Source organism: Cololabis saira, chromosome 22, assembly GCF_033807715.1.
Source record: "Cololabis saira isolate AMF1-May2022 chromosome 22, fColSai1.1, whole genome shotgun sequence".
Classification (NCBI taxonomy): Eukaryota; Metazoa; Chordata; class Actinopteri; order Beloniformes; family Belonidae; genus Cololabis; species Cololabis saira.
In genome coordinates, this window is record NC_084608.1 from 34560576 (window position 1) to 34575975 (window position 15400).

General features: G+C 43.5%; 1 protein-coding gene across 1 annotated transcript in view; it reads left to right on the top strand.

Moving 5' to 3' along the window:
- The window catches only part of LOC133423413 (uncharacterized protein C18orf63-like), a 49627-nt gene that overhangs the window by 21092 nt on the left and 13135 nt on the right, over positions 1 to 15400 (top strand). The window contains exons 8-10 of the mRNA XM_061713588.1: positions 6843 to 6939; positions 7646 to 7731; positions 11162 to 11360. Coding sequence (XP_061569572.1) covers positions 6843 to 6939; positions 7646 to 7731; positions 11162 to 11360 — 382 coding nt within the window. The remainder of the gene's footprint in view (positions 1 to 6842; positions 6940 to 7645; positions 7732 to 11161; positions 11361 to 15400) is intronic.

Sequence of the window (15400 nt, forward strand, 5' to 3'; positions counted from 1 at the left end):
TGTTATAGCAGGAAATAGGGACAACCAATCAGAAGAAGGGGCGGGCTAATTTTCGCCAATTATGGTCAAGGACTCAATACCGAGTCCCATGACACCACCCACGACTCTTTATGTCAAACCTTTCAAAAGTTATGGCAGAGAAAAGTATTCTAGTGGGCGCTGTTGAGCCGTTAGGCCACGCCCATTAATGCAAACCATGAAATATCAAATGTATCGACAGGCCTGGCCTTTCTTTAAGTTGCGACATGATACAGGTGTGTACCGATTTTTGTTCATGTACGTCAAACCGTATTATGGGGCTTGAGGCGCAAAGTTTTTTCTGTCTGAACCAATCAGATGAAGGGTGGGCGCGCTTTTTGCCGTCTAGCATCGCCACGGTAACACTTTTGAAAGAGAAAAGTAATGCGTGGTGTCGGAGGATGGAGACGCACGTTTTGATGTATAACACACCTGGGTGCATGTTACGTTCGGGCCGTATTAATGACCGAAGGAATGGCATAAATTGCGCCAAAATTACACGATTAATTCAAAATGTTCAAAATGGCCGACTTCCTGTTCGGTTTCGGCCATGGCGCCAAGAGACTTTTCTTTAAGTTGTGACATGATACAGGTGTGTACCGATTTTGGTGCATGTACGTCAAACCGTATTGTGGGGGTTGAGGCACAAAGTTTTCTAGGGGGCGCTGTTGAGCCATTAGGTCCCGCCCATTAATGCAAACCATTAAATATCAAATTTTTCACCAGGCCTGGCTCAGTGTTTCGAGAGGAGGTAGTAAAACGTTAATACCTGAAGCAACAGCAGGACTGGTGTCATCACCATCACCACCTTTGAACAGCCAATATGCTTACAGTGTTTTTTCATACACGTATAGTTCATACAGGAAGATAGTGTAGCCTTTGTCTCACTTGATTTGGCCTTGTATTCATATACATACTAATTGAATGATTATAGGCTATCCCATTTGTTGCCCAAATAAATAATTTCAAAATCAGTAAATAATTAAAATCAGTACTCGAGTTGTAAAAAAAAAGAAATCAGGGGGGATGGTGGATTTTATCATATGGGGACAGATCATTGTGCTGATTACAAATAATATAATATATTACAAATAATAGCACTGACCAAAACACCTGCAGAAATACTGCAGGAATGACATAGCAGCAGTTAAATGCAGCCTTCTGTAAGCTTTAAATATCCACTGGGCTCACATCAAATACATCAAAACACAACAATAAAAACACTTTTCTGAACTTATCAATATGACTCTGTCCTTCACAGGATAAGTAACATGGATCACTGCAAAAACTCAAAATCTTAACAAGAATATTTGTCTTATTTCTAGTTAAAATGTCTCATTTTAGTAAAAAAATCTCATTACACTTAAAACAAGACTCATCACTGGAAAAAACAACAATTTTCCCCTGTTTCAAGTAGATTTTCACTTGTAATAAGTAGAAAAATCTGCATGTGGAACAAGATTGTTTTGCTTGTAATGAGAAGATAAATCTTGTCCCATTGGCAGATTTTTCTACTTATTTCAAGTGAACATTTACTTGAAACAGGTGAAAATTGTCAAATAAGTGTTATTTTTCTGGTGATAACTCTAAATGTTGAAATAGCAGTAAAACCTCATTCATTGATGAAATGACATATGGGATGGAAAGGGGTGATGGCAGTTTTACAGGGGGATGATTTGGACCGTTTTTATTTCAGGGGGGAAATCCCCCTCATCCCCCCTCAACTCGAGTACTGATTATAATAAAGTGTCTTATAAATCAATAATTTTAAAATCTCAATCCTTATTTTTATTTAACGGCCAGGGTTTATAGGCTGCATATTTACACTGTGTAGCCTGAAAGTGAACTGCAACTTACGTGCGGACGCATCTTTGCTGTGGAGGGGGCTGAATAAATCAACCAATTTTTGACATTTGGCCGTGTCTTCCTCCAGCGCCTTTTTTTTCTCTCTCCCTCTCGGCACCGCCTTGTCGAGGCAAAACCTCATTTTAACTCTCCCTCGCTGTGGAAACAGCCCCTGCTTGTAATAATGGCTGCAGCTCGAGCGGCAGAGCTGGTGGTGGGCGTGGTTTCAGCAGCGGAGGAGACCGAGGGGTGGTGTGCATTTTGGTGACGTAAAGAAAATGCACCAATCTGAACGGCTCACAGAAACCACGTGACACTGGGGGACTCTGTAAGGGTGGGGGCGAGCAGATCTTGCAGATTTTCATAGGGATTTCATCTTTTCTGTGTTGGCAGGCTGAGGGGAGACCACTTTAAATATGTTAAAACAAGAAAACACGTGTTTTTCATAATAGGTCCCCCTTTAAAGATTTTCTAACAGTTTAGTTTGTTATGAACGTCAGAGATGTAGTTATAACACTGCATACTTGTGAATAATTATAAACATTGAAAAACGTACTTTTATATGAAAATAACCAGAAACAGATAGCTATAACATGGTATTTATATACTGCTTTAATGAACATTATTTTTATAGCCTATAAGCTATAAATATTATTTTTCCATTTTAATAAAATTAAATGTTTTTCTCTCATTTTAATTAAAACAAATAGGAATATTATCGGTTTTAATGACAATTATTGTACATCACAGCTAATTGTAAAATACATTGATTCAATTCGATTATATACAGGAATTACAGGCTATGATAATAATAGAAAAGAAAGAAAAATGACTCAAACAAAAAAAAAAACAGTGAGTGAGACAGGCAAGACAGCGACAACCAATGCAAGTGGGATGTCAACAGTGTATACATATTTCAAAACACAGACAACAACTTCTGAGCAAGTGGTTTGTTGAGCAGATATTGGAATTAATCTCAGATATTTGCATGAGGTCACTCTCACTCTCAACTAAATAAATAAATAAATATATATATAAAAATACAACAACACACCCCTCTCCTCTTAAAATAAATTCAAATAAACAATCAAACTTATTTCCTTATACAATTTATACAAAAACCATATGTCTTTGTAAAAGAGCATAATACAAAGTCTTTCAGAATAAATGTACGTATTTTTAACGTGTGACAGCATCCTGCATCATAACTACATCTCTGCCGTTTGTACAAACCAAACTGTGTGGAAATCGGGTAAAGAGTCTGGGAGTTATGAATGATTGTAGTCCGGGAGAAACCTTGCTCAGTAGAAATGATGCACTAAGACGCAAATAATGCCCTGTCCAAGATGGCGGCCGCATCGATCGGCGCCCGGTCCAAGATGGCGGCCGCGCCCCACCCCCCCTCCCCCGAAGAGCTGCGCGCGCATTCCAAACTGCACTCATCCCCCCACCTTCCCCCCGCGGCAGCTCAACCCCTCCCCTCCCCTCCCAGTGCTGCTGCAGCAGTCTTCTCAGCGGCAACAGTCCTGCTGGATCTGACTGAGACACAGTCTGATCACACATAAATATTCATTTAAAATCACGTCTAATGATTAGGTTTATCAAAATCACAGGACATTTTCAAAATACAGTAAACAATATACTTATTTAGTCCCATATGTCTATGACATTTATTGACAAAGACATAGCTTTTTACGTTATTAGTTCATTTTTTTAATTTTTAGAGTGACCAAGTTTTTCAAAAACAATATGTTACAGTGTATGATTTTTTACTCCTGTTGTAAGCTATCTGAAACTGTCATTTGATTTTCCTTACACAAAATCTTTGATTTTTAATTAATATTTTTCCAGAAATACAGAGTGACATAAAAATGCCAATTCCTTTCAAGAAATAACCACGATACGCGACACAGTCAACAAGGAACCTACTGCCAATCAAATGTGTCAATCTCATTAAGATTGGATAAACCAAACAGCAACTAAAGCACATAATTTGATGAAAAATGTATACCTGACCAAAAGGTGGCGCTATGGAGTTCATCCAAGATTGTCATATCCACTTGTTCAGAATGCAAGCCTGATTAAATGTATTGAATTTGGGTTCATTCTGACCAATTATGTTTAAGTTACAACAACTTTTATGTTCATGGCGAGACCCCGAAATTTGACAACCTCTGACAGCGACGCCCTTTGACACAAACTTACAGTTTTCTCTGTCACTCATCGTCAATGCCTTACCTATTATCTGACCAACTTTGAGATCAAGAAACTGATCTCGTTTGGAGCACAGATGCAAACTAGAAGACATGACAATTCCTGGTGCCAACAGGTGGCGCTACAACCGATCCTGAATATTCCACCATAGATGGGTTCAGGCTCAACCTACAATCATGCACATACGTTTTCGACCACATCAAATCATGTATTGCTGAATTACAGCCAATTGATGTTTGATGGCGAAGCTTAAAAATGACCTCAAACTTCGCCGGATCACTACGGTCACGCCCTCTGGCAGAAACTTAAAAGCTTCGCAATTTAGCGTCGGCCATGTGTCTAGATTGTACAAACCAAGTTGTGAGCCAATTCGATAAAATCTCTAGGAGGAGTTCGTTAAAGTACGAGGCCTAGAAATGATCAGAATTCATGAAAAATGACATTTTCTGTTCAAAATGCCGGACTTCCTGTGTAACTTAGACCATGGGTCCAAAAGACTTTTTTGTAGCTCTTTGTCTAATATAATACACACATAAAGGTCATTGCTGTAAGTCAAACCATATTGTGGGGCTCGTCAAAAAACATAAAATAGGTGGCGCTATAGAGCCCATTCTTGTGGACCCATGCCTGTCGCCCATAAAATACGTAATTTTACGCGACTCTGGAAGCGTGTGCAAAATTTGGTGAGTTTTGGAGCATATTAAGGCCTCCAAAAAGGCAATTTATTTACGGCGAGAATAATAATAATAATAATAATAAACATCACAGATACAATAGGGTCCTCGCACTTTCAGTGCTCGGGCCCTAAATATCTGCCGGCGACACAGACACAAACATTCCTTTTTAGTTCCAAGTTACAATTCAGTTAATATCATTCAATGTTTATACCTTTCATGACAATGTCAATCAAACTTAACTAACATATTTCATTATATTTACTTAACATACAGGCTTTAATTGTTCTTTTGAATGTAATGTTTGATTTGGATTCTTTGTTTTCTTTATTCAGATTGTTCCATAAACTGATTCCTTTCACGGAAACACAACGTTTTGAATCTTGTTTTTTTTAAATCTCTGTTCCTTTTAAGTTAACCTTGCTTTCTCTTTTTTCAAATCTTTTCTGAATGTTGATTGGTAAAGTTTTCTTATGAGCTTTAAACATAATTTGCAGAATACTATAGTCTACTAATTCATGAAATTTCAACAGTTTTAACTGAAGGAATAATGGATTTGTTGGATCTCTATATCGTTTTCTACTGATTATTCTTATGGCTCTTTTTTGCAAAATGAAAATTGACTGAATATAAATGTTTTACAGGCATTTATTTCCCCAAACTTCAACACAGTAGGTCAGATATGGAACAATCAGAGTGTTATAGAAACGTACAAAGCTTTGTTGTCCAATGAGTCCTCTAGGCAGGACGGCTGCGGCCAGCAGAGGGCGCCGCACTCCTAAATTAAATACTCACCTGCCGGATCTACTGCCCTTACTTTTTAACAACTTGTGCTTTTTATTATTTTACCTCTTTACTCATCATTTTATTTCATTTTATTTGTTATTAAGCGTACTCTTAAATTAAATACTTTTTGAAAACTGCGCAAAGTTATGGATAAGCCCTGAATGCAGGCATTGTGATGTAGAATTGTCAAATTGGTTTAATTCACCGCATGAATTGTTACAGATTACTTTTGTAATTATGTATTTGACCCGGTCTTTGTACGTTTTGACCGTATAGAAACGTAATTCTTGCCATTTTAAGAATAAGATGAACCTGCTGGATCTACTGCCCTTACTTTTTAATAACTTGTGCTTTCTATTATTTGACCTCTTTTCTTATCATTTTATTTCATTTTATTAGGGCCCGAGCATAGGAATTTTTTTTGTTTCGATTTTTTTTGGTTGTTTTTTTCCTTCTTCTGACAAAATGAGGGCCTTTTTTCCCTCCTAAACGTGCCCCAAATTTTGCACGCAAGTCAGGCCTGGCGAAAAATGTTGTATTCTAATAGTGTCAAAAAGGGGCGTGGCCTAATGGCTCACCAGCGACCGCTAGAAAAGTCTCTTGGCGACATGGTCGAAACCCAACAGGAAGTCGGCCATTTTGAATTAATCGTGTAATTTTGCCGCAATTTATGCCATTTTCACGTGTCGTACTTTAATGAAATCCTCCTAGCAGGATCGTCCGTTCAACATAAAACTCTCTCAGGAGACTCAAAAGACGTTCACCATGAAAAGTTATCAAAATCATGAGTTTTCGTGAAATGGCGTGGCCGTGGTGCCGCGTCAAACTTCAACGTTAAACAGGAAGTGATACTAGTAGCTGATTGGTCGATATTTGATAGTTCCTCCTTTCTGCCATAACTTTGGAATAGTTTGACATAGAGTCATCGGACTTAGTTTTGAGTCCTTGACCTTTATTGGTAAAAATTGCACATGCGAGGGCCCGTACATCGCTGCTTACAGCTTTAATTTTACCTCTTTTCTTATCATTTTATTTCATTTCATTTGTTATTTATGTTTTAATTGTATCTTGCCGCTTTTAATGTTGATGTAAAGCACTTTGAATGACCTTGTGTTGAATTGTACTATACAAATAAACTTGCCTTGCTGCAGCGCCGCTCACGGCCAGCAGAGGGCTCTGTAGCGCCGCTCACGGCCACCAGGGGGCGCCGCGGCGCCGCTCACGGCCACCAGAGCGCTCTGCAGCACCGCTCACGGCCAGCAGGGGGCGCCGCGGCGCCGCTTCACCTCTCTCTCTGTGTCTCAGCATGAAGAAGGGCCAGATCGTCAGCATCAGCCGCCGGCTCTCCGGAGACGGACCGTTCCGGACCTACAGGGACCTGCAGAACCACTGGAACCTGCTGGTACGAGCCCTGCGTGCTGATTGGTCCTCTGACCACAGAGGGGGTCGTCATGGTAACGTAGAGCAGGACCTGCAGGTGTGAGGACAGACGGCAGTAAAACAACCACCCGTTTACTGAGTCGCTCAACCTGGAGATAAATAATCAATAAGTTCTGGTACCGTAGACCTCATGACTCCTCCCCCTGATCCTGACTCCTCCCCCTGACCCTGACTCCTCCCCCTCCTCTGACTCCTCCCCCTGATCCTGACTCCTCCCCCTGATCCTGACTCCTCCCCCTGATCATGACTCCTCCCCCTGACCCTGACTCCTCCCCCTGATCATGACTCCTCCCCCTGATCATGACTCCTCCCCTTACCCTGACTCCTCCCCCTGATACTGACTCCTCCCCCTGATCCTGACTCCTCCCCCTGACTCTGACTCCTCCCCCTGATCCTGACTCCTCCCCCTGATCCTGACTCCTCCCCCTGACTCTGACTCCTCCCCCTGATTATGACTCCTCCCCCTGATCCTGACTCCTCCCCCTGACCCTGACTCCTCCCCCTGAGCCTGACTCCTCCCCCTGACCCTGACTCCTCCCCCTGATCCTGACTCCTCCCCTTGATCCTGACTCCTCCCCCTGATCCTGACTCCTCCCCCTGATCCTGACTCCTCCCCCTGACCCTGACTCCTCCCCCTGATCCTGACTCCTCCCCCTCTGTTTCTCCAGTACGGCTATCGGCTCCCGCGGCTCCCGGAGGACGAGGTGATTTACTGCAGCGTCTTCTTCCGCCCGCTGGGGGGACGACTCTTCACGTATCCTGTTAGCCTGTTAGCTGCTAGCTGCTGTCCCCCCAGGACCTGCTAGCTGTTAGCTGCTAGCTGCTGTCCCCCCTGGACCTGCTAGCTGTTAGCTGCTAGCTGCTGTCCACCCAGGACCTGCTAGCTGCTAGCTGCTGTCCCCCCAGGACCTGCTAGCTGTTAGCTGCTGGCTGCTGTCCCCCCAGGACCTGCTAGCTGTTAGCTGCTAGCTGCTGTCCCCCCAGGACCTGCTAGCTGTTAGCTGCTAGCTGCTGTCCCCCGAGGAACTGCTAGCTGCTAGCCGTTAGCTGCTGTCCCCCAGGACCTGCTAGCTGTTAGCTGCTAGCTGCTGCCCCCCCAGGACCTGCTAGCTGTTAGCTGCTAGCTGCTGTCCCTCGAGGAACTGCTAGCTGTTAGCTGCTAGCTGCTGTCCCCCGAGGAACTGCTAGCTGCTAGCCGTTAGCTGCTGTCCCCCAGGACCTGCTAGCTGTTAGCTGCTAGCTGCTGTCCCCCCAGGACCTGCTAGCTGTTAGCTGCTAGCTGCTGTCCCCCCAGGACCTGCTAGCTGTTAGCTGCTAGCTGCTGTCCCCCCAGGACCTGCTAGCTGTTAGCTGCTAGCTGCTGTTCCCCCAGGACCTGCTAGCTGCTGGCCGTTAGCTGCTGTCTCCCAGGACCTGCTAGCTGTTAGCTGCTAGCTGCTGTCCCCCCAGGACCTGCTAGCTGTTAGCTGCTAGCTGCTGTCCCCCCAGGACCTGCTAGCTGTTAGCTGCTAGCTGCTGTCCCCCCAGGACCTGCTAGCTGTTAGCTGCTGGCTGCTGTCCCCCGAGGAACTGCTAGCTGCTAGCCATTAGCTGCTGTCCCCCAGGACCTGCTAGCTGTTAGCTGCTAGCTGCTGTCCCCCCAGGACCTGCTAGCTGTTAGCTGCTAGCTGCTGTCCCCCCTGGACCTGCTAGCTGTTAGCTGCTAGCTGCTGTCCACCCAGGACCTGCTAGCTGCTAGCTGCTGTCCCCCCAGGACCTGCTAGCTGTTAGCTGCTGGCTGCTGTCCCCCCAGGACCTGCTAGCTGTTAGCTGCTAGCTGCTGTCCCCCCAGGACCTGCTAGCTGTTAGCTGCTAGCTGCTGTCCCCCGAGGAACTGCTAGCTGCTAGCCGTTAGCTGCTGTCCCCCAGGACCTGCTAGCTGTTAGCTGCTAGCTGCTGCCCCCCCAGGACCTGCTAGCTGTTAGCTGCTAGCTGCTGTCCCTCGAGGAACTGCTAGCTGTTAGCTGCTAGCTGCTGTCCCCCGAGGAACTGCTAGCTGCTAGCCGTTAGCTGCTGTCCCCCAGGACCTGCTAGCTGTTAGCTGCTAGCTGCTGTCCCCCCAGGACCTGCTAGCTGTTAGCTGCTAGCTGCTGTCCCCCCAGGACCTGCTAGCTGTTAGCTGCTAGCTGCTGTCCCCCCAGGACCTGCTAGCTGTTAGCTGCTAGCTGCTGTTCCCCCAGGACCTGCTAGCTGCTGGCCGTTAGCTGCTGTCTCCCAGGACCTGCTAGCTGTTAGCTGCTAGCTGCTGTCCCCCCAGGACCTGCTAGCTGTTAGCTGCTAGCTGCTGTCCCCCCAGGACCTGCTAGCTGTTAGCTGCTAGCTGCTGTCCCCCCAGGACCTGCTAGCTGTTAGCTGCTGGCTGCTGTCCCCCGAGGAACTGCTAGCTGCTAGCCATTAGCTGCTGTCCCCCAGGACCTGCTAGCTGTTAGCTGCTAGCTGCTGTCCCCCCAGGACCTGCTAGCTGTTAGCTGCTAGCTGCTGTCCCCCCAGGACCTGCTAGCTGTTAGCTGCTAGCTGCTGTCCCCCCAGGACCTGCTAGCTGCTGGCCGTTAGCTGCTGTCCCCCCAGGACCTGCTAGCTGTTAGCTGCTAGCTGCTGTCCCCCCAGGACCTGCTAGCTGTTAGCTGCTAGCTGCTGTCCCCCCAGGACCTGTTAGCTGCTAGCTGCTGTCCCCCCAGGACCTGCTAGCTGTTAGCTGCTGGCTGCTGTCCCCCCAGGACCTGCTAGCTGTTAGCTGCTGTCCCCCCAGGACCTGCTAGCTGTTAGCTGCTAGCTGCTGTCCCCCCAGGACCTGCTAGCTGGTGATAAACTTGCTGTTGGGGCTTCCGTTCATGTCGGTTCACGTCCGTTCCCGTGCACCACCAACCGCAACGTCGCTCTTTTAGTACGTGTGGAGAGCGTGTCGTACCGGCGGTGAGCGATAGGGGGCAGTAAGCAGAGCAACAGCTGGAAAAGTGATTACATATTTAGTAGCAGTAGCAGATTAGAACAACAAACAAGTTTACTAGACAATATTGGATGAAGAGGAGATTATAACGTTGCTTTATCTCGGCAAAGGAAACGGTGCCAGCGACGGCGTCACGGCGACGGCGTCACGGCGACGGCGTCAGGGCGACGGCGTCACGGTAACAGCGTCAGGGCGACGGCGTCACGGTAACAGCGTCAGGGCGACGGCGTCACGGCGACGGCGTCACGGTAACAGCGTCAGGGCGACGGCATCACAGCGACGGCATCACGGCGACGGCATCACAGCGGCGGCGTCACGGCGTCAGGGCGACGGCGTCACGGTAACGGCGTCACGGTAACAGCGTCAGGGCGACGGCATCACAGCGACGGCATCACGGCGACGGCATCACAGCGGCGGCGTCACGGCGTCAGGGCGACGGCGTCACGGTAACAGCGTCAGGGCGACGGTAACGGTAACGGCGTCACGGTAACAGCGTCAGGGCGACGGCATCACAGCGACGGCGTCAGGGCGACGGCGTCACGGTAACGGCGTCAGGGCGACGGCATCACAGCGACGGCATCACGGCGTCAGGGCGTCACGGTGACGGCGTCACGGTAACGGCGTCACGGTAACAGCGTCAGGGCGACGGCATCACAGCGACGGCGTCACGGCGTCAGGGCGACGGCGTCACGGTAACGGCGTCACGGTAACAGCGTCAGGGCGACGGCATCACAGCGACGGCATCACGGCGTCAGGGCGTCACGGTGACGGCGTCACGGTAACGGCGTCAGGGCGACGGCATCACAGCGACGGCATCACGGCGTCAGGGCGTCACGGTGACGGCGTCACGGTAACGGCGTCAGGGCGACGGCATCACAGCGACGGCGTCACGGTAACGGTGTCAGGGCGACGGCATCACAGCGACGGCATCACAGCGTCAGGGCGTCACGGTGACGGCGTCACGGTGACGGCGTCACGGTGACGGCGTCACGGTAACGGCGTCAGGGCGACGGCATCACAGCGACGGCATCACAGCGATGGCGTCACGGCGACGGCGTCACGGTAAAAGCGCCACGGTGATTGCGTCACGGTAACGGCATCGCGGCGTCGGCGGTGTGAGCCTTAATTCAGCTTTAGCTGGTCCCCCCCCCCCCCCCGACGATCCTCTGTTAGCCGGTCTTCCTTGACCCCCCAGCAGATACCCGCTGAGCTGCCTCCGCCTGCAGCCGCTGCAGCGCTGCCCCCCCCCTGGGGGCCCCCAGGGGCCCCAGGCCGGGCCCCCCCCCTGCTTCCTGGCCCTGCTCCGGGACCAGCTGCAGAACCTGTGTGGATTCCCTGCAGGCCTGAGCAGCCGAGCCCAGTACCAGACGCTGGAGCTGAGACCGGCGGGGGTGCAGGTGGACACACACACACACTTATACACACTAATACACACTTATACACACTTATACACACTAATACACACTAATACACACTTATACACACTAATACACACTAATATACACTTATACACACTTATACACACTTATACACACATATACACACTAATATACACTAATACACACTAATACACACTTATACACACTTATACACACTTATACACACTTATACACACTTATACACACTTATACACACTTATACACTAATACACACTTATACACACTTATACACACTTATACACACTTATACACACTTATACACTAATACACACTTATACACACTTATATACACTAATACACACTTATACACACTTATACACACTAATACACACTTATACACACTAATACACACTTATACACACTAATATACACTAATACACACTTATACACACTTATACACACTTATACACACTAATACACACACTTATACACACTTATACACACTTATACACACACTTATACACACTAATACACACTAATACACACTTATACACACTTATATACACTAATACACACTTATACACACTTATACACACTAATACACACTTATACACACTAATACACACTTATACACACTAATACACACTTATACACACGTATACACACTTATACACACTAATACACACTTATACACACTAATACACACTAATACACACTAATACACACACTTATACACACTTATACACACTTATACACACTAATATACACTAATATACACTAATACACACTTATACACACTAATACACACTTATACACACTTATACACACTAATACACACTAATACACACTTATACACACTAATACACACTAATATACACTTATACACACTTATACACACTTATACACACATATACACACTAATATACACTAATACACACTAATACACACTTATACACACTTATACACACTTATACACACTTATACACACTTATACACTAATACACACTTATACACACTTATACACACTTATACACACTTATACACTAATACACACTTATACACACTTATACACACTTATACACACTAATACACTAATACACACTTATACACACTTATATACACTAATACACACTTATACACACTTATATACACTAATACACACTTATACACACTTATACACACATATACACACTTATACACTAATACACACTTATACACACTTATACACACTTATACACACTTATACACACTTATACACACTTATACACTAATACACACTTATACACACTTATATACACTAATACACACTTATACACACTTATACACACTAATACACACTTATACACACTAATACACACTTATACACACTAATATACACTAATACACACTTATACACACTTATACACACTTATACACACTAATACACACACTTATACACACTTATACACACTAATACACACACTTATACACACTTATACACACTAATACACACTAATACACACTAATACACACTTATACACACTTATACACACTTATACACACTAATACACACACTTATACACACTTATACACACTAATACACACACTTATACACACTTATACACACTAATACACACTTATACACACTAATACACACTTATACACACTTATACACACTAATACACACTTATACACACTAATACACACTTATACACACTTATACACACTAATACACACTTATACACACTAATACACACTTATACACACTAATACACACTTATACACACTAATACACACTTATACACACTAATACACACTAATACACACTAATACACACTAATACACACACTTATACACACTTATACACACTTATACACACTAATATACACTAATATACACTAATACACACTTATACACACTTATACACACTTATACACACTAATACACACTAATACACACTTATACACACTAATACACACTTATACACACTTATACACACTTATACACACTAATACACACTTATACACACGTATACACACTTATACACACTAATACACACACTTATACACACTTATACACACTTATACACACTTATACACACTTATACACACATATACACACTTATACACACTTATACACACTAATACACACTTATACACACTTATACACACTTATACACACTAATACACACTTATACACACGTATACACACTTATACACACTAATACACACACTTATACACACTTATACACACTTATACACACTTATACACACTTATACACACATATACACACTTATACACACTTATACACACTAATACACACTAATACACACACTTATACACACTTATACACACTTATACACACTTATACACACTTATACACACTAATACACACTAATACACACTTATACACACTTATACACACTTATACACACTTATACACACATATACACACTTATACACACTAATACACACTTATACACACTAATATACACTAATACACACTTATACACACTTATACACACTTATACACACTAATACACACACTTATACACACTTATACACACTTATACACACACTTATACACACTAATACACACTTATACACACTTATACACACACTTATACACACTAATACACACTTATACACACTTATACACACTAATACACACTTATACACACTAATACACACTTATACACACTAATACACACTTATACACACGTATACACACTTATACACACTAATACACACTTATACACACTAATACACACTAATACACACTAATACACACTTATACACACTTATACACACTTATACACACTAATATACACTAATATACACTAATACACACTTATACACACTTATACACACTTATACACACTAATACACACTAATACACACTTATACACACTAATACACACTTATACACACTTATACACACTTATACACACTAATACACACTTATACACACGTATACACACTTATACACACTAATACACACACTTATACACACTTATACACACTTATACACACTTATACACACTTATACACACATATACACACTTATACACACTTATACACACTAATACACACTTATACACACTTATACACACTTATACACACTAATACACACTTATACACACGTATACACACTTATACACACTAATACACACACTTATACACACTTATACACACTTATACACACTTATACACACTTATACACACTTATACACACGTATACACACTTATACACACTAATACACACTAATACACACTAATACACACACTTATACACACTTATACACACTTATACACACTTATACACACTTATACACACTTATACACACTAATACACACTTATACACACTTATACACACTAATATACACTAATATACACTAATACACACTTATACACACTTATACACACTTATACACACTAATATACACTAATACACACTTATACACACTTATACACACTAATACACACTTATACACACTAATACACACTTATACACACTTATACACACTAATATACACTAATATACACTAATACACACTTATACACACTTATACACACTTATACACACTAATATACACTAATACACACTTATACACACTTATACACACTAATACACACTTATACACACTTATACACACATATACACACTTATACACACTAATACACACTTATACACACTAATATACACTAATACACACTTATACACACTTATACACACTAATACACACTTATACACACTAATACACACTTATACACACTTATACACACTTATACACACTTATACACACTTATACACACTAAAAAACACACTTATACACACTTATACACACTTATACACACTTATACACACTAATACACACTTATACACACTAATACACACACTTATACACACTTATACACACTTATACACACTAATACACACACTTATACACACTTATACACACTTATACACACTAATACACACTTATACACACTTATACACACTTATACACACTTATACACACTAAAAAACACACTTATACACACTTATACACACTTATACACACTTATACACACTAAT